Consider the following 19,446-nt stretch of genomic DNA (forward strand, 5'->3'; position numbering starts at 1 on the left):
TCTTACTTTGACATTAAATCATTACCGTGTTTTTGTTTTTGTTTTTTACATTACAAAGTCCAAATGCCAAGGAAAAGTCAACTCATAAGCTGGAGAGGTATGTAGACAGTTCAATTATAGTGACTGATAAAATAGATTTTAGTATTTTTTTTCTGTTTTCATAGTTCTTTTGAATCCTGATTAAGCCTTTTTAAGTACATAAGGGATAATTTGATGTTATAAACTTTTTTTCTTGTTATACAAAAAGAAAATTATGCAGTTGATGTAGAGATTTTTGTTTTTAACATGGATTTTTAAAGGACTTTTTTGTACAGTAGGTTTTAAAATATTTCTTTTAGTATGTACAGCCAACTTTTGTATTACCTTAGATGTTGTAATGGGAAGTCAGTTACAGTTCTGAGTGAATATTAGCTCTCCTGAGTTTTTATGTATAAGCAAACTTTTTGCATAGATGCTAACTTCTGTAACCTCAGTTCAGATTTTCAGAAATATTTTGTTAAAGTTTATTAAAGTCAATATTTAATGACCAGTTTTAATGGTTAAATTTTAAAGGAGTGAATTAAGATGTTATTTGTACTTAGAAGTCAGAGAAAGCAAGTGGCATAGAAATAAATGATTTAGCTGTTCTTTGCGAGCAGAAAATGTTCTCACCTTTAAAGCTAACTTTCTTGATTATTTAATTTAGATAGCCATACGTAAAACCCAATTTTAAAAAATAACTTCTTGTTTAGCATGAACTAAGGAAATGATCACAAACTCATTGAGCCTGAGATTTACCATCGAAAGAGGTACTGAAAAGAATCAATAAACTTCTGCCATAGGAATAATGTTTAGTGTTACTCGTGTGTTATTTTTGAGCTTGAAAGATGAGATATTTAGGATAATTCTGAAAATGAACTCTCTTCATTATTCTAATACTGTATACTCTATTGAGAATAAGTTACCCATGCTGTATTGGAGTTCAGTCTGCAAAGGAATGAATTGGCTGATTTTTGTCACTTGCAAATCCAGCCAGGGTTACTATAGCCTGTAGCCTGCCAGTTGACTGCATCAATGCATAATACTGTGTGAAGTCATTAAAAGGCATATTTGTTTTAAAAGTGACACATGTAACTTTTTACTATAATTATTAACTATAAGCAAAGAAGTTAGTCATGCTTTCATTTTTTTTATTGTCGTCAAGCAGTTTTCTAGGAATTTTCAGCAGTATTTCAATCCAGCTATAATTCTAATATGAAATACAGAAACTATGAACAAGCTTTTGGTGCCTACCATCAAAAATTAAACCCATAGCTTTAATGCTTACATCTCATTTTGCTTTCACCACAGCTCTGTTTTAGTAGATCTGCACATCTCTCTTGCTCTCAATGGTTAATTTTATCAGTTCAGTTTCTTCGTAGATTTTTGCCATGAGTAGAAAGGATTTAAAGTCTCATAGTCCCTTAAAATATTTTATTAACCTTTCCTTGAAAGAATGAGAGATAATGTACATGCTTGTTCATTGTACAAGTACCCAAGACATTCTGATTGAAAGACAGCTTAAGGAAAAATAAACCAATAGCAAAAGCATTCCGTCTTTATTTACAGTATGTAGGAGATCACTGTTTTCACTTTAAGTGTACGTCTGATCAGCAGGAACACCTAGAGAAGGACATCTTTAGCGATAGAATTTACATACCGTTAGCTCACAGTAATTGATTAGCAGCAGGACTCTGAGTACAGAGCTGGTTGGGCACATTATTTGGGATGCCTTTGATGCCGAGGTTTTCCGAAGCTTGCTGGCTGCATGCTTGTTGCCTTTGTTCGTGGCACAGGTAATTACTTGATAAAATGAAGTGCATCGCTGTGAACAATTGACCCTTTGGAGCAGTCCAGGCTTGTCAGCAGTCTAAAACCACACTTTAAGGCCATCATTATGGCCTCAAACTTAAGAGTTTCCAAGGTGCAGACAAAGGTGTTGTCTTCCTTCAGTACCAGTCGAGTGCCATTTTCAGACTTTATGAAGTATTTAAATTGAATGGTATTTGACGATATAGAAAACTCCTCAGGAAAGCCATCCAGCCTGCTTTTGGACACCAGGACAATGCGAGATTTTATTTTTGATATGAAATCCGGAGCATTACAGAAGATTCTCAGTCCTTGTGAGCGATCATGGTTATCTGTTATTTCCAAGAAAGTGGTCTCCCTGGGTGTCAGCTGTTCTTTTTCCCACCTGGACTTCACTTCCTCCGCCAGTCCCTTGAGCTGAAAGAATTCTGCTTCTTGTGCAAGAAGTTGATTTTCTCGAAACCCTTCGGGCAGTAGAAGTTCTCCATTTCGTAGGAAGTTTAGAACATGCCTGAAGAGGAGTCCATCCCTGTCTATGAAATAATGACCATCGGCATCAAACGGGCAGAGAATTTTTCCATTGACTATACCTTCAAGGAAAGTGTCTGGGTACTTGGTCAGTGTTTGTTTCTGAGTGATGTATAAGTATCCACCAACGTTGAGGGTCATCAGAGTGGATTTGCAGTTCTTTCCCTGGTCAGCATCTTCCAGGCTGTTGTGTTTCCCTTCATAGTCCTTTTCTTTTTCTCTCCTGTTTATTTTACGCTCCATTTTTGAACACGCTATTTCAGCTTGTTCTTCTTGGCGTTGAGATTTTTAAAAAAGAAACACTACCACACAAACACGCCTTTATTCAGTCCCAGCCTGGTGATGGAATGGAAATGCTGGCAGCATCGCCTGCGCTGTCAGCTCGGTTTTGCAGTAGGTGGCGTATCAGCTATGTATGCAGGAGCTTTCTGGAGTAAGAGGGAAAAGAGATAATTTGCATTTAACCGTATCAGGGAAGGAACCTGCTGTGAAAAGGTTTTCATAGATATTCTTAGACATAAATAAAAGTTACTCAGTGAATTGAATTTCCTATGGGCAGTTAAGCAGTTATATATATTTAATTCTCCAGCTAAGTGTGAATTTTTATTCACTTCTCAGTGTCAAAATTAAGTAGGCAGGCTTAATATTGAACAATACTGTGACCTTTCAGAGAATAATATATGTGGAATTGCTATCATATTTTAAAGTAAATTATAAGTAGGAAACCCAAAGAGAAAGGACCTAGGTGTATAGAATTTTCTCTCCTGTAAAAAGTCACACATTTCACGGTGGTAGTGTCATTTTAGAAACAAAAATGAGAATACTTAAACCCGTTATTTGTGACATTGTACTTAAGTTTAATTGGATTTGCATGTGATTCTGATTTGGGGAATCAGTAAGTGAGAAGAAATTTTCTTAATGTCTTTCAGCAAAAGGTTCTGTTATTTTGGCTTTTTACCCTACAAGTAAAACAAGTCAAATAAACAGGCTTTACGGTATTTTTTTTTTTTTTGGTTAAGATTTCTTATGAAAAATTCATAAGCTTGTTTCACCCTAAACACACTGAACAAAGACTTGGACTGCTGTGGAAAATACCGTAACCGTGTGTCTGTGTGTCTGTGTGTTTGTGTGTGTGTGCACGAACGAGTGCTCCCTCGAGAAGATGACAGAGACAGTTTCAAAATACCTGCTATAAAATAATATCATGGGCCAGATTAGTTGGGTTTCTTTTGCTGCTGCTGTTTTTTTCCCCCCAGTGTTCACAAAAAGGGAGAGAAAAGACCAAAGCCTGTTGCCTTTTTTTTTTTTTTTTTTTGAGCTCTAACAGTGTGAGTATGGTGTTTTCCCCTGCCCCCTTTCTTTTTTTTCCTTCTTCCCTCGTAAATTGCTTTCCAAAACATGTTAGGGATCTGAGTTTTCATTTCTTGAGTTTAAAGACCCAGTGGTAAGAAATGTGAACATGGTCCCCAGTACACTATTATTTGGCTGATCTACCTGCTAAATTATTCTGAGGAACTACAGAATTAGACTTTAGATTTTGTCAAATTTATTTACATTTTTTTTTACATTAAAGGTATTTAAAAATTTTCAACTTTGATAGAAGTGGGCTTCCCTTGTGGCTCAGCTGGTAAAGAATCCACCTGCAATGTGGGAGACCTGTGTTTGATCCCTGAATTGGGAAGATCCCCTGGAGAAGGGAAAGGCTACTCACTCCAGTATTCTGGCCTAGAGAATTCCATGGACTGTATAGTCCACAGGGTTGCAAAGAGTTGGACACGACTGAGTGACTTTCACTGTCACTTGATAGAAGTATTATTGGCGGAGATTCTTCTAAAAAGGTTTGCATTGTTTTTTCGAAACAATGTTAGATTTTCTTCAGATAAAAAAAATTTGATATTTAATTACAGCAGTTTGAATTTAGTGTTTAGGTATCATTGAGCTTATCAAAAGTTGATTGAAAAAAAAAGTTCATTGAAATTAAACTAGAAATCAAAGGCATAACATTTTTAGGGCTGAGTTTTTGCTGAGAGGACTTCCTTGGTGGCTTAGAAGGTAAAGAATCCGCCTGCATTACAGGAGACCCAGGTTCAGTCACTGGGTTGGGAACATCTCTTGGAGAAAGGAATGGCTGCCCACTGCAATATTTTTTCTGGAGAATTCCATGGACAGAGGAGCCAGGGGGCTACAGTTCATGAGGTCGCAAAGAGTCGGACCTGACTGAGCAACTTTCACTTTTGCTTGGAGACCATGAAATTGAGCCAGAGAAGATTGTATTCTGGAGAGTTTTTAGTGTTTTATCTAGAACTTTATAGCTTCTTGATAGTAAGCCAACACTTTAGACTAAATCTTCCTCTCAACACCGCATCATTTAAGAAAAGTTTACTGGTATATTCTAACAATTTCATGTGTGTTGATTTTGTGGTTTGGGAATCAAGTCTTACCTATGGATACAACTTTTTCTGAAATATGGAATAGGTTTGGGGCGGGGGGCGGCACAACTTTAAAAATGGAATTCTTTTCTTAGTAGTAAATGTATCTGAGTAGCAAGCACATAACAGCACAGCCAGCAAAGGCATGCCAGTTTCACTTACAGGTATAGTCCTCTTTTAATGAAGTTTATGATGGTTTAGTCACTAACTCATGTCCACCTCTCACAATCCCATGTGCTGTAGCCTGCCAGGCTCCTCTGTCCATCGCCTGGATTCTCCAGGCAAGAATACAGGAATGGGTTGCCATTTCCTTCTCCAGGGACTCTTCCTGACCCAGGATTCAAACCCGGGTCTCCTGCATTGCAGGCAGATTCTTCAACCGACTGAGCCATGAGGGAAGCCCACCCCAGGTAGTGTAGCAATCCTGTTTCAGTCACATGAACGTCTATTCTACCTATCCCAGTCCAAAGAATCCTCAAAAATTCATTTGTAGTAATCCCTTTTTTTAAAAGAAAGAAAAAAACTTTGCCTCATTGAAGTAATTGGTAGACCTTTTTTGTTTTTTCCCAAGTTTTTTGTGGATATTCTTAATTGCTTTTTTTAACGTCTGTAAGGCCCATTTAGAAGACTTCAGTGAAGCTTCCTAAACCAGTTTTTCTCATTCAGAAAAGTTCTTAGGTTACTTAGAGGTCGCAACCACACAGCTGTTTACAGTGCACGCGGGACAGCAGGACCAGTAGAGCGCAGCTGCAGCGTAGTGGGGACTGCTCAGGTTTTCTTTGTATGTTTAAGTAAGGTGAGATGGTTGGATTCTGTGTAAGCCTTGGTCTGCTGCATTTTACACTGTGGCCGTTTACCGACGCCTTCCTGGGGAGCCCTGGGGCTCGTGCTGCTAGAGGCTGGGCCTTGCCGGTGGGGACCTGAGGCACGACGCTGACCTCTTCAGCCGTCATCCCCAGGGCCCCCTTACACCTGCTGACTCGCTCACTTCTGCTTCCTGATTTTTAAACCTGCTGGCGTGTGTCTTTTTTCCTTCTGGCTTTCCTTGACCGTGAACCACCCTGTCATGTGCCTCTAACCCTTGACTGCCCTTTCTCACTCTAGACTTCACTCTGGCCTTCTTGGCTTCTGCAACCTGACATGAAAGATGTGTTTGCCACCCATGGCGGGGCAACAATAGTGTAACAGAAGGCCTGTCTTAGTGCCTCGCTGGAAGCTGATAAGAATCTATAGGACTTTTTTTTTTTTTAATGTCCTGTTGCTCCCAACTTGCAGTCTTAAGAAAGAAAAATGGTACCCAGGAGACCCCGCCTTCTCTGTGTTGCTCCACTCCATCCGCATCAAAGCAAGGTGATTGCAGTTTACATTAATCACAGGGCTTTTGTTGCTCATTGCCGCTGTTACAGTGCGTGTGCTTCCGAGGAGAAAGCCAGGTTGTCTTTTTCTTAGTCTATTCTAAGCTTATATTTACTTGCTTTGGGGGCTAGAGGGTGGGAAGAGTCATGTCAGTCAAATCCACGCAGCCCGAAAATTGTAAAAACGGTGCTTCGATAACTATTCCGAGGCGGACATCCATGGGTTTGTGTGACCATGTTTCTCTGCCTCACTGCAGATCCAGACTGGAAGTAATCAGTTAATTGTTTAAGCAGAAGGGCTCAACCTACACAGCAAAGATGAGCTCGTTTGAATGTACTTGACCGCTAGACTTGAAGATTTCATATGCAGAAAGGTGTTTTTTTTTTTAAGTGTCTATCATAGACATCTGTAATCACACATATAAAGTTTGACCAAGTTTAGTCAACTTTGAAGATGTATTTTCTTGCATACATCTATGTATCTGTTTTTCCTTCATTCAGCTCTGTTTTTTGCATTAGTTCAGGTTGCTGTAGTATATACATATTTCACTGCCTCTGGATAACACAGAGTATTTCACACCTAGACACTCAGTGAATGTTGTTTTTGATTCCTTGGTGATGGACCCCCAGGCTGCCTCAGTCCCTTGCTGTGGTGAACAGTTTAAGGCATGTCCTCTTATAGGTGTCTGTGGAAACTTGTGTGGTAGACACCCAGGGGAGAGCTTTCTGGGCACGTTCAGTTTCACTTAGCACTCCCAGATGACTCCCAAGATGAGCTCTAACAGGGCACTCTCGCACCAGCAGTGCCTGTGGGTTCCTGTTTCCCCGCATTTTCTCTAGCACTTGGTGTTATCTGGCTTTTGTTTTGTTTTTTTAGATTTCACATAGGAGTGATATCAGACAGTATTTGTCTTTTTCTGTCTGACCTGTTTCACTTAGCATAAGTCCGTGCTGAGTTGTGAGTCTGTTCATGTTGTTGCAGACAGCAGTGTTCCTTCTTTTGTATGGCAGAGTAGTATTCCATTGTGCATATGTATATGCACACACACCGCATCTTCTCTAGCCATTCATCTGGGGATGGACCCTTAGCTTGTTTCCATACCTTCACAGTTGGAAATAATGCTGCTGTGGATATCGGGGTCCTTGTATATCTCTTTTCAAATTAGAATTTCCTCTGAATATATACTCAGAAGTGGAATTGCTGATTGGTACAGTAGCTCTGTTTCTAGTTTTTGAGAAACCTCCATACTGTTTGCCCAAGTGGCTGCACCAGTTTACCTACCCCCAGCAGCGTTATGAGGCCTCCCTTTCTCCATATCCTCACTCCCCAGCGTTGCTAATCTGTGTTCCTGTTGGTGATAGCCAACTTGGAGGACTTAAACAGTGTCACTGACAGGTTCTTGTTCCAAGTGTACTCATTGGTTAGGCCCAGTGCCTTACCAAATTTTAGCAAAATCTTTCTGCTATATGGTGATGCCAATCTTCCACTGCCTGCATTAGGCAGAACTTACTCCAGGCCAGTGGGAATTATCTGCCAGCTCTTGATGGGAAATGAGGTCATTGTCAGCAGCGTGATTGACACAGAATATGCCAGAGATGTTTTCTTGCCATAAGGAAGTAGAACCTTACCAAGAAGATCTCTCTCTTGGTTAGAAGATAAAAGATTTGGTAATTCCCCTATACTCAACAGATCACTCTTTTATGAAATTCAGACACTCCTTTTCAAGGAAAACGGATGAAGCTGCCTTTATTAAAAACATGGGGTTTCTGGTTCTTCATTCTCTGCCTCTACCAAATCTTTTTGATTATTTTTACCTGCATGCATTAATTCCTTTTTTAAAAAAAAAAAAAAAAGATGATTTCTTGTTTCTGCACTAAGAAAGTGAAGCCAACTACAGAAAGAGCAAGAGCTGTTAATTTTTACTTAAACCTGTCACTGTGTCTCTGCTCTGAACTTCTCCATATTTTTTGAGACTTATTAATTTGGGTCTTTTGTCTTCACTTGAATTTGATACCCATCTACTTGATCTGCAGTGATGTCTTTATCTGTTCATTTTCCAAAATCTGGCTAACCTTTGGCCATCTGACTTTCATGTCCTCTGATTACTTTTTGGCTTGACCTTCCTTTCACAAGCTGAGTTTTGTTTTTTAATGTATGCGTTTCTTGTTTTTCATAGCCTCCTGTTAATAGCATTGAATGTGAGAAATACTCATTTTGATATTCAGCTATAATTATGTTACTGTAGTTTCTTTTTGGTGTTGAAAAATAAAAATAAAGGAGACAGTGTTATGTATTAACATAGTTTAAGAATCACGGATTTTTCTGTTAACCTAATTCTGTTTAAATACAAAAACTTTAGTTTTGTTTTGAAATATGAAAGTTTTCTGTATTAGATGTTGTCTGGTCCTGGGCTTCATCAGCACAGGTAGTCTCTCCCACCTTGTGGAGCTGACTGACCACAGTATCTCACCAACTGTGCAGAGTGTCAAGTCCTCCTAGGACTCATTCACTATAGCTTCTGGCGGAATGGTGATGTGGATGTGTGATTCCATTTGGAGGAATAAGCTTGTAAGTGTTTTACAGCGTTGAACTGAGTCTTCAAAGAAGCCCAGGAAACTGCTGCTTCAGCAAATTTTTAAACCCCATTTGAGGAGTGTAGAAAAGATTAAAGCGCTTTGTGTCAAAAGGAGCACACGTAAAAAATGACTAAAGGAGAAGTTCTGACAACATTCCATTCCACTGTTTCTTTGCTTTTCATTACAGAGGCAATCTTGGAAACACTTTACAAATCATGCTAATTCATATTTTAAATGTACTTTGGGAGATGAGTATTGCAGGGAAACCTGTGTTTTATAATTCTGTAAGCAAAAGTCATTTGAGCTTTTAAAATGAGTGTGCTCTTTTTTTTTTTGAAGTGCAGACTATGCATTATTATTCACTGGAAAATTTTATTGTAACTAGATGAGCAAAGCGCTTCTATGAGCCATCAAATGAACACTAAAATTATATTATCGTAGAGAACTCATTTTTATAGTGCTATTTGGCAAAACAGAATTTTGCCTTCTCTCTCAGAAGGAGATGTTTTAAGTTTATAATCATTGTCTACAATCTCAAAATGAGGGGTATGACTTTGAAAAATTGTAAAGTGAATATTGCTATGAAATCAAGGACCAAAAGAGTTTCTGCCCCCAAATGCTGTCCCTTACCACTGTCCCTCATGTTACCATCTTCTCTTTAGACTCTCCTGTGTCTTTAGTGATGAGATGGTCGAAGGGTGAGGGGGTAGGGAGGTGGGGGCCTGAACCAGCAGGACAGGATATGATGGTTCACAGGAGGACATGGAGTTTCTTACAGAGAGTAGAGTGATTGTAAATCTGGGATGGAGAACTCTATCATATGGCACACTTTTTTACATCTAACATTTCTGTAATTGGGGTATGTCTTAAAATCATTGACTTGTAAAATTTTCACGATAGTATTTTGTCTTTCTTGCTGGCACATAAGGTAATGGTGAACATTACAGTTGATGGCATCTTAGATTTGATGGCATATTTGGGCAATTCTGTAAGCTGTTGTCCCCACACCACCAGAAAATTCAGTTACCAGAAAGACAGGGGAAGGAGAAGGTGTTGGGGGAGAGGAGGAGAGAAGTATCAGGGCACCAGTTCCCAGCTCTGCCTGCTGCATATTAGAGTTGCCCAGTGAGTGTGTAAAAACACTTCTTGCCCACACAATGCAATTAAGGTAGAATCTCTTGAGAGTGGACCCTGTAGTTTTTAAAAAGCTCCCCAGGTGATTCTTAGGACCAAGCAGAATTGAAGAACTACTATATTCAGGAAACTGATGAGCTCAGGAAAGCGAACTTACCTCAGAGGAGTTCTTAATGATGAGGGCGTAATTTCTACCCTGTAGTTACGAGGATCACTTCCTATTAAAGTATCTTGAAATAGTATCTAGAACTAAACTAGTGTGTGGTATTAGTACTGTTACTAAACATGGTGAAGAGAACTGGGATTATTGAGGATGAAATTAATGAAGCTTGAATCATATTCAGTGATTAAAAAATGTGTCATCAGATTGTCTCTAAGTGTTTTGTTCATGTTGTGTCTCAGCTATACCACAGGCTTTCTTAGGTACAGGGGCCTGTAGTTTTCTTCTCTTGTGCCTCTCATCACACCTTGCACCGTGTTTGGCACTATTTACCTATGCAGCCCTGTGGTCAAAGCCTTTTCTCCTGGAGACTTAATCTTTCCTGGAAGGATTTGTTTTTCTCTTCATATAATCATGGTTGCTATTGTTCTTGAATTCTCTCTCATTTCTACTGCAAGTGGATAGCACCTTTTGAGGAAGGTTTTACTAAAACAAGACTATTTTGGTACTATGGTTTTCTTTTTCATTTATTGTTATAGAACGGTATTACTTCATTTTTTTCAAATGAAAGTTCTGTTTCTGGGTTTTATTCAACCTCTTACTCTTGAAAGCGGCTTTTAGGTTAGAGGTCATGTCTGTTTATATATATCATGCCCATGTCAGTATTTGAGAATTTATACTGATTAATTATATATATATAATTATACATATTGTGAATATTAATTATGTATAATAAGCAAAAAAGGAGACTTACTGTGAAGTACAGGAGGAAAAATAACTTGTGAACTTGCTTCATAAACATTAAAACACAAATGTTTATTTTTAAAATGTTGTACACTAAGTTATTTCTTTGATCAGAAGTATGTTATGGCTTCTGTGGACCCATAGAGCAATCCAGACTCCTTTGTACATTTAAATCATCTGTCTGATTTTGTACCTTAGGTCACACTTTTCTTTCTTCTCCTGGGCAGCCAGTCTTGTCATTCACAGATACTCTTTGGTGAGCATTACAACATCCCTTGTACAGGAATGTACAGAAACCTTCTTTCTCCCAGTCCAGAGGGGAGAAGGTGAAGAGCAGTACTATGAATGAGGAAACTGAGATGTTTCCTAATCCTAAATCTAATCCTCAGATTATGGTTTCACTATTTGATTTAAAACTGGGACTTCCCAGCTATTCAGGCTTGTTTATAATTTGAATATTATTATAAGAAAACACTATATAACATAATTTGGGGGAATACTTAAATGGCTGCTCATTTTGTTGCTTTTGAAGTAATACAATTCTGACTCTGTAGGCTTACTGAAATCTGAGTATGATCTTTTATTCCTAAAATTCCTGAATATAAAATAGATCAGAACATCAATTCACAAATTTAAATACAATTAGAAACACCTTCTTAATAATAGCAAGGATCGCAACTTTGCCCAACTGGTTTGTTAAGATGCCAAGTAGCTTATATTAATAGGCTTTACCCCAACCACAGGCAGAAACTGCTAGAAAAAGATTTTAAATGAGAACAGTGGAGACTAGCAGGAATATTAAACAGTGGTTTACCTTTTAAATGCTCTTGATCTCTTGAAATACTGTTTCTTTAGTCCTTTTCCAGAGAGGACAGACACGGGTGTGAGGTAAAGAAGAATCAGGGAAGTAGCTTCAAGGCCTCAAGGATTAGCCCAGAATCTTGACTTTAACCTTGTCTGTGTTTTAACTTGAGTTGGCAGTGCTCTTAAAGGCCTCCATGTTGAACTGGATCCAGAGTGGTCTCGTGGAAATGAATGCCTGTAACTTCCTGATGCCCAGCGTCTTCTTAACACACTGCTCTCATTACTTACGTGCCAATGTTAATAGGCACCCTTCCTGCTTACCTGTCACTTTAGCTTGTTTAGACCAGCCAGGCCCTTAACTTGTAAAAAGTGCCAGTCAGTTGTTTCTGCTGGGTTCTACATCATTGTGTGTGTGTGTGTGTGTTGCTCAGTCATGTTCGAGTCTTTGTGACCCCATGGATGATAGCCCGCCAGGCTCCTCTGTCCGTGGGATTCTCCAGGCAGGAATTCTGGAATAGGTTGCCCTTTCCTTCTCCATCATCATACAGAAGTATATGTCAAATTGAGACAGAGAGTAGGAAGGTCCAGCTTAGAAAAGAAGTTTGTGTGTTTTCAAGTTCTGGACAGCTTCTCAGCATTTTCCCTTTGTCATTCCCAGAAAGCATTTTTCTCTTAATTCCTACTCAAAAAAAATTTATAATTATATCTAGGTCTTTTAGAAAGTATTAGGGCAAACAGAATAGATATTGATGAAACAATAAAACATCTTCAGTTGGAGGGAAGGGCCAGTTTTGTTTTGTTAATTTTAGTGAAAGAGACTTGGAAGAGATCCCAGTGACTTTCCTTCTGCATACAAATGCCGAGACCCAGAGATGTGAAGTAACTTCTCCAAAGTAACTCCGCTGTTTAGTGACAGATTTAGAACTGGGATGCTTCCATTCTTGTTATAAGAATGCACTTTGTGTAACTTAGCCTTTAATACTTTCTCTCAACTTTTTTCTGAAACTAGGTGGCAGTATATAGATCAATAAAATACCATCACAAAGGTGTGTGTTCATACTCATGAAGATTCTTTGGGCTGCAAGGAGCAGAAACCAGTAAGCAAACCAGTCTAGCTCAAGAAGCGGGGGAGGTGAGAAAATTTAGAAGAGGTCCTGGAATAGTTCCCAGAATCTAAAGAAAAGTTGGACAAATGGCCAGGCCTAAGGAAAGATAACCCTCATGAACCATAATAAATTCTACTTAGTACGGTAGAATCACACAGCCTCTAGGACTGTAGTCCTAGAGGACCAGTAGTCCTTCCAGTAGTTGAATTAGAAGGTCGGAAATCATGAAATGATAGCCGAATGTATTCCTACTGCCTTAAACACTGTAGGACCCACCAATGCACATTTAGTCGCCAGTGTGCATGGAGGACAAGGCCTTTGCCCTCAGCATAGGACACTGATTGTCTGATCTCTTTTTCTTGTGGAAAGTAAACCCATAATTTAGTTTAGATTTTTATTTTTGGTTTCTTGAAAAAGGAGCAAGACTTTAGACACAGTGAGACAGTACAAATGTAGAATCCTTCAAGACTTTCTCTCTTCTGGTCTCTAGTTGTCACTCCAGTACCTAATTTGACAGGTTTTTAGCAACTTATCTTTATATCACATCTTGCTGTTCTTTAGTTGTTCGGACGACTCTTTGCAACCCCATGGACTGTAGCCTGCCAGACTTCTCTGTCCATGGGTTTCTCCAGGCAAGAGTACTGGAGTGGGTTGCCATTTTCTTCTGCAGGAGATCTTCCCGACCCAGATCAAATCCTCATCTCCTGCATTGCTGGCAGATTCTTTATCACTGAGCCACCAGGGCAGCCCTTATCACATCTTACAAAGCATTAAACTTAGGTTTCATAGAAAGTCTCCCTCCCCCATACTCATAATTAATAGGATTATATAACATATAATCAAATTGCATAATTACTAACAGTAAAACTAGCATAAACAAGTTCTAGCATAGCTTGAGCAGAAGTGTGTGGGAGTGATAGAGATTAACCTACTACCCACTAGCGTATAGCAAGCTCTGGGCATCTGTCACCATATTTAAGAGGGAGATTGAGAGCCGTGTTAATCTAGAAGTGGGTTAAGTGGAGGCCTAGCAGAAGTGCTCCTAGTGTGTTAGAGTAGTTTATACACCTGTCTCATTCCAGCAAGCTCCCAGAAAGTAATCTGGAAGCCACTGGGTGGAGGGCGAGTCCCTGGAAATCAAAACCATTTTCCTAATGATATCAAGCGTTTTTGCCTTTTTCACTCTGATTTTCTACAGTTTTCAGTTTTCATTTCTAGTATGGTCAATATCAGTAGATAAAATCCACATAAAAAGTTCTTTTGGATCCTCACGTTTGTGAATGGCTGCACTAGACTCTGCTCCTTGAGGGCAGGAGCCAATTTCATATTTCTGAATTATTCCTGATGTATTTGCATAATCTTTTACATAAAAGGCACTCAGTAAATATTTGACAAATGTATGAAAAAAAGCTCATTTTTCAAGTATTTACAGTCTTTCAAACTGAACCAACAAAGTAGTTTTAAGTCATGGTTTCTGTATTAATGAATATGATCTGTAATTAACAGCAGTGATGTGCAAGTGAGTGCTTTCAGCTGTCTTAAAATGTAATATATAATAGCTTTCCCCTGAAATCTTAAGCAGTGTTTTAGAGAAGCAGCACAGTTTAGTGAGGAAAAAAAAAAAAATGAAAGCATGTTCCTGAGAGGTTTTAAAAGTGTGTGATGGTTTTATATCTTGCTTAGGGGGCTATAAGTAAATTTTTTTTTTTTTTTCCAAGAGAGGGGAAAGGGCAAAGAGTGAACAGAGATGTGGCCTTATTTAAGAGCAGCCAGTTGATGGAAATTTTCATTGCTGCTGATGAAGACCTTTCCTTTCACTTGAGAAGCTATTTTAGATTTGAAAAGAGAATATGATGGACAGGAAATCATGGTTTGGGAAGTGAATGTTGCTGCTTTGAGTGACCTTGTTGGAGAAGGGTGATGATGAGTGGTGGCCAGGTGAAAGCAGGTAGGTGCTTTAGATGCCTGCTACTCTTTCAGACATTATAAGTGTGAAACGTCTTCAGCAGAAACTTTTAAATAAAAATTAAATTCACCTTGTCCACCCGAGAGTGCTGTGCTGTGCTGTGCTTAGTCGCTCAGTCCCTTCTGACTCTTTGCTACTCCATGGACCGTAGCCCGCCAGACCCCTCTGTCCATGGGGATTCTCCAGGCAAGAGTACTGGAGTGGGTAGCCTTTCCCTTTTCCAGGGGATCTTCCGAATCTAGGTCTCCCTCATTGCAGGCAGATTCTTTACCAGCTGAGCCACCAGAGAAGCCCAAGAATACTGGAGTGGGTAACTATCCCTTCTCCAGAGGATCTTCCTGAACCAGGATAAGAATACTGGAGTGGGTAGCCTTTCCCTTTTCCAGGGGATCTTCCGAACCAGGGTCTCCTGCTTTGCAGGCAGATTCTTTACCAGCTGAGCTACCAGGAAAGCCCCCACCCAGGAGTAGGTACTGTTAAATAAGTGCGGAACATTCACAGATGGTATTGAAAGGTAGCTTCTTAGTATTCAACATTAGTAAATACATGGGTATGTAAATTATCTTTGGAGACAGTATTCTAGATTTATTTCATTTTTTAAAAAGTATTAATTTATGTTTCAGTAGTGAGCTATTCTCATGCATTTAAGTCCCTGTAGATTGGAGTCATTCCCAAATCTTGTGATTGTTACGACAAGAATCGTTCTAGCTTAAACTTTCAGCTTCAATAGAGGGGCATGCTTGAATATAAGATTTGTTTTTGCTTTAAGAAAATTCAAATTTTAATATTACTAAATTCATTAGTAAGAGGAAATTACTTTTAGAATTTAAATTTAATATAAAATAATTCCAGCCTGCTTGTTTCCTTCCTGCCATATTTTGGTATAAGGTAGACATGCTTCTCATCATCACCCTTTGCAGTCGTCTGTCACCCTGTACCTTGAGGTTTGTGCTTATGTTGCATCAGACTATTGAATTACTGTGTGTTTGCAGTTAGTACTTAGGGGCTGTAATAAGGAGTTCCAGGATTTTGGAGACAAAATCAGAAAAGGTCACCATAAAATTTTTGGTGTGTGGAAGACCTCATTTATGGATATGGATATGCTGGATCTCTGTTGCTGCGTGCGGGCTACTCTCTAGATACAGTGCTTGGGCCTGTCATTGTGGTGGCTTCTCTCGTTATAGAGCACGGCTTCGTTAGCTGTGGCTCTAAGGTTCAGCAGTTGCGGCACTAGGGCTGTAGAGCGTGTGGGCTTAGTAGCTGTGGTGCACAGGCTTAGTTGCCTCGAGGCATGTGGAATCTTCCCAGACCAGGGATCGAACCGATGTCTCCTGCATTGGCAGGTGGATTCTGAACCACAAGACCACCAGGGAAGTCCAGAAACTTTTTCTCATATAAATCATGTGGGCGTGGTTCCATCTGCATTTTATGTTTTGGTCAGTTTATCTGTTCGCCCAGTGAACTGTATGCTTCTTGAAGACAGTACTGTATCTCAGTCATCTTCGATTCTACAGTGCCTAGATGGTTCCCTTCGCATGGTAGGCACTTAGTTAATGTTTGTGGAATGTATGAGGTCATTGGCCCTCAAAAGATGGATCATAAATGCATTGCTGAGGAGCCAAAGGAGTTCCTGAATCTCTCCTGGATACTTGGGTGAATTCTCTTAGAAATATGATTGAGCTGTAACTGTTCCTAACCATAGTCATCCATTTCCAGAATGCACTAAGGCTGGTGCCATCGTGGGTCAGTCATATATGCATTATCAAATAAGATGAGATCCAAAGTGACTTGGTGCCTGGTAGGCGCACAACAGTAGGTGCTAACTTTTGTTTCTCTTGAATATTGTATCAGGGTCACCGTAAGAATTCTTACTAACAGTGGGAAAATTTTTCCTTCTGTTTGGACAAATGTTCATAGCAGTTAAAAGCTCTCATTTGGCCACACCCATATTAATCATTTTGCTGAAAAATAGAAGTTAGAGCAACTGGCAGGCGGAACTGGTATTCTATATAACCTAGGCAAGAACCTGACTAGTTTCACAGTATTTTTTAGGCTAGCTGTTCTAGTCAAAGTGTATTCTAGAATTTTGTTTTTTGGACATATATGTATACATACCCACACATTCAAATACGTGTATGTATATACCTTTGATTTAGTGCTTTAGACTTTTTCAGAAGTTACTTCTCTGTACACCCTTCAAAGATGATATAGCCTGTACACCCTTCAAATTTTTATTTGATTTTATGCCCTTTTAAGCCACTCTTTAGAAAGAGCTAAGTGTTTAAAAGCTGTTATTGGCAAGGGGCTGCAGCAGTCTGTAAATAAACCTGACAGGAGCCCAGTGTTTCACTACAAGTTTTTTTGCTATTCTGATCAGTGATACCACTATAAACTTAAAAATATTCCTTTTCTTTTCTTGATTTATATTATTGACTATATTTGATTGTGATCACTGTTACTGTGGTTAGTATGTCAAAATACAGTCTTGAAAATGATAAATGTTATCTAAATACATTTGTTAATTTTTTTCTTTCCATTCAAGATAAGCTTTCACTGGAAGGAATAGTGGTACAAAGAGCTGAATGCCGACCTGCTGCCAATGAAAACTACATGAGGTTAAAGAGGTTGGTGTTTATTACTTTAAAACGATACCTGGTGTTTTTTTTTTTTTTTTTTTTAGAATTTAAATACATATATTAGATTGCCTGTTGACTACATGAAAACAATGGTTATTGTTGCAAGTGTTTTCTTCAAAGCTTGTTTGTTTTTAAAATCAAATAAATAAGAACAAATTTTTAGTTACAAAATAAGTAAGTCATGAGGATGCTGACTATAGATAATAATAGTTTATTGCACATTTGAAAGTTGCTGAGAGAAGAGATCCCAAAAGATCTCATTGCAAGAAAAAACAATTTTTTTCAACTATGCTTGCTGTCGGAAGTTAGACTTACTGTGGTGATCCTTTTCCAGTGCGTACGCTTGACTGAATCCTTACCGTGTATTCCTGAAACTAATACAATGTCAGTCACATTAAAACTAAACTCAGAAAGAGTTTCTTCAGTAAGGGGACTTTGAGGACCTAGGCTGTTAATTTGGGTTGTATTCAGCTACTTTGTTCCTATAACCTGGAATCAGAATTTGTAAATGTCTTTTTCTGGTTGTCCTTGTAAATCTTGATTCTCTGAAGACATGTTATAAGATCTTTGCACCATTTTATTTTCAAGGGCTATAATTTTCCCATGATGAATGTGTATCTAAAATACTATACACTAAAAAGCAAGTATAACTAGTTGCTAGAATACCATCCTTTTTTCTTAATCTACAGAGAACTTTTATAAACCATTACCTTGTTAGAGATTTTGCTTTGGTGTCCCTCCTCCACACTTTTGGACGTGGTTATTACTCTTTTGTAATTCATGCTTAAAGGTTATGATTGCAAATTCTTGGTACTTCAAATTTTGTGATTTTCAAAGAGTCAACAATTTTTTAAACTTGGAAGAAACGTATTGTACTTGTTTTATAGTTTATATTGAATGTATTTGAATCCCCCATATAGTCTTGAATTACACATTTTAAAATTTACCCTGTACTTAACTATGTGAAATAGTAGTGAACAAAACAAAAGAATCTCTCTGCCCTCATGGTGCATACATTTGAGAAGGTTGTAGCTGCACTGAACTGGTAGTTGGGTCACACTTCCAAGAGGCAGCCACAGCACCTGTGAATATCCACATTGACTGAACTGGATCAGCTCTCAATTTCACATCTTTTAAACTCCCCTGCCCCGCCCCTCTCAATTAGATCAGATGTCTGTCTCTTGGGAATGAAACAGAGACTAGTTTTCTTGTCCAATAACTCTTCTAATTTCAATTCCTCCCCAGGGCAAGGGAAAGGATGACAATCAAAATGAAAAATTTTTATAACAGTAAATAACTTTGGAACACAGGCAGATGTTCCTCTTTGTTTTTAGCCTATAAAGTTTATTATGTAATACAATTCTTCTTGAGAATTTATCGTCTTCAAATAACTACTGAACTTGGAAAATGCAAAATCTGATTACTCAGCTCTTTGCCAAAATATTTTTCTGTGGTCTTAATTTTCTTTAAAAGTCTCTAAAGATTTCTGGTGATCAGATCAGGCAAGTCACCTGCTGTGTTATGAAACGGCTGCTTTTTCCTTACCAAAGAAGATGTTAAAATTGTTTAGCCTTTTGGAGTATGCTGAAAGACCAGCTATCATATAGTTCAGTTTCGTCAGTGACTTAAGGAAACAGGGTAATTCAGGAGATGATAATCATGTGAGTTTCATAAATAGATGCTATATGACATAAGTCTTGAAGGCTGAGACTTTTTTTGACCAAGTGGGAAAAGATGGGAATAAGAACACTTTAGACAGACAGACAGGCAGGTACAGAGACCTGGGGAAAACATCAGGGACCCATGTAGGGACCTGTATGTGGTTCTACAAGCCTGGAATGTGGGGTTTTTTCCATTCAGAGCAAATAGAAGCTGCAGACTTAGGGACTTCCCTGGGGCCTCAGTGGTTGGGAATCTGCCTGCCAGAGTGGGGGACGTGGGTTTGATCCCTGGCCAGGGAACTGAAATCCCACTTGCCACAAGTCAGCTGAGCCCATGCACCACAATTACTGAGCCTGCGTGCCCTAGAGCCCTGCTCTACAACAAGAGAAGACGCAGTGCGAAGCCCTCGTGCCGCTCCTAGAGAGCAGCCCCGCACGCTGCGGCGGAGAAAACTCGTGCGCAGCAGCCAAGAGCTGCGCACCACAGTGGAGACCCAGTACAGCCAAAAAAAACTGAAA

The 19,446-nt window shown here is 39.0% G+C and overlaps 2 protein-coding genes across 2 annotated transcripts in view; one reads left to right on the forward strand and one right to left on the reverse strand.

Moving 5' to 3' along the window:
- Positions 1 to 19,446, forward strand: part of GTF2F2 (general transcription factor IIF, polypeptide 2, 30kDa) — a 125,999-nt gene that overhangs the window by 55,465 nt on the left and 51,088 nt on the right. The window contains exon 5 of the mRNA XM_010854623.1: positions 17,173 to 17,254. Coding sequence (XP_010852925.1) covers positions 17,173 to 17,254 — 82 coding nt within the window. The remainder of the gene's footprint in view (positions 1 to 17,172; positions 17,255 to 19,446) is intronic.
- On the reverse strand, positions 1,153 to 3,956 carry KCTD4 (potassium channel tetramerization domain containing 4). The gene has a single exon (XM_010854622.1). The coding sequence runs from the start codon at positions 2,596 to 2,598 to the stop codon at positions 1,819 to 1,821; it is 780 nt and encodes a 259-aa protein (XP_010852924.1). The 5' UTR covers positions 2,599 to 3,956; the 3' UTR covers positions 1,153 to 1,818.

This window comes from Bison bison, unplaced genomic scaffold, assembly GCF_000754665.1.
Source record: "Bison bison bison isolate TAMUID 2011002044 unplaced genomic scaffold, Bison_UMD1.0 scf7180017864345, whole genome shotgun sequence".
NCBI classification, from domain to species: Eukaryota; Metazoa; Chordata; class Mammalia; order Artiodactyla; family Bovidae; genus Bison; species Bison bison.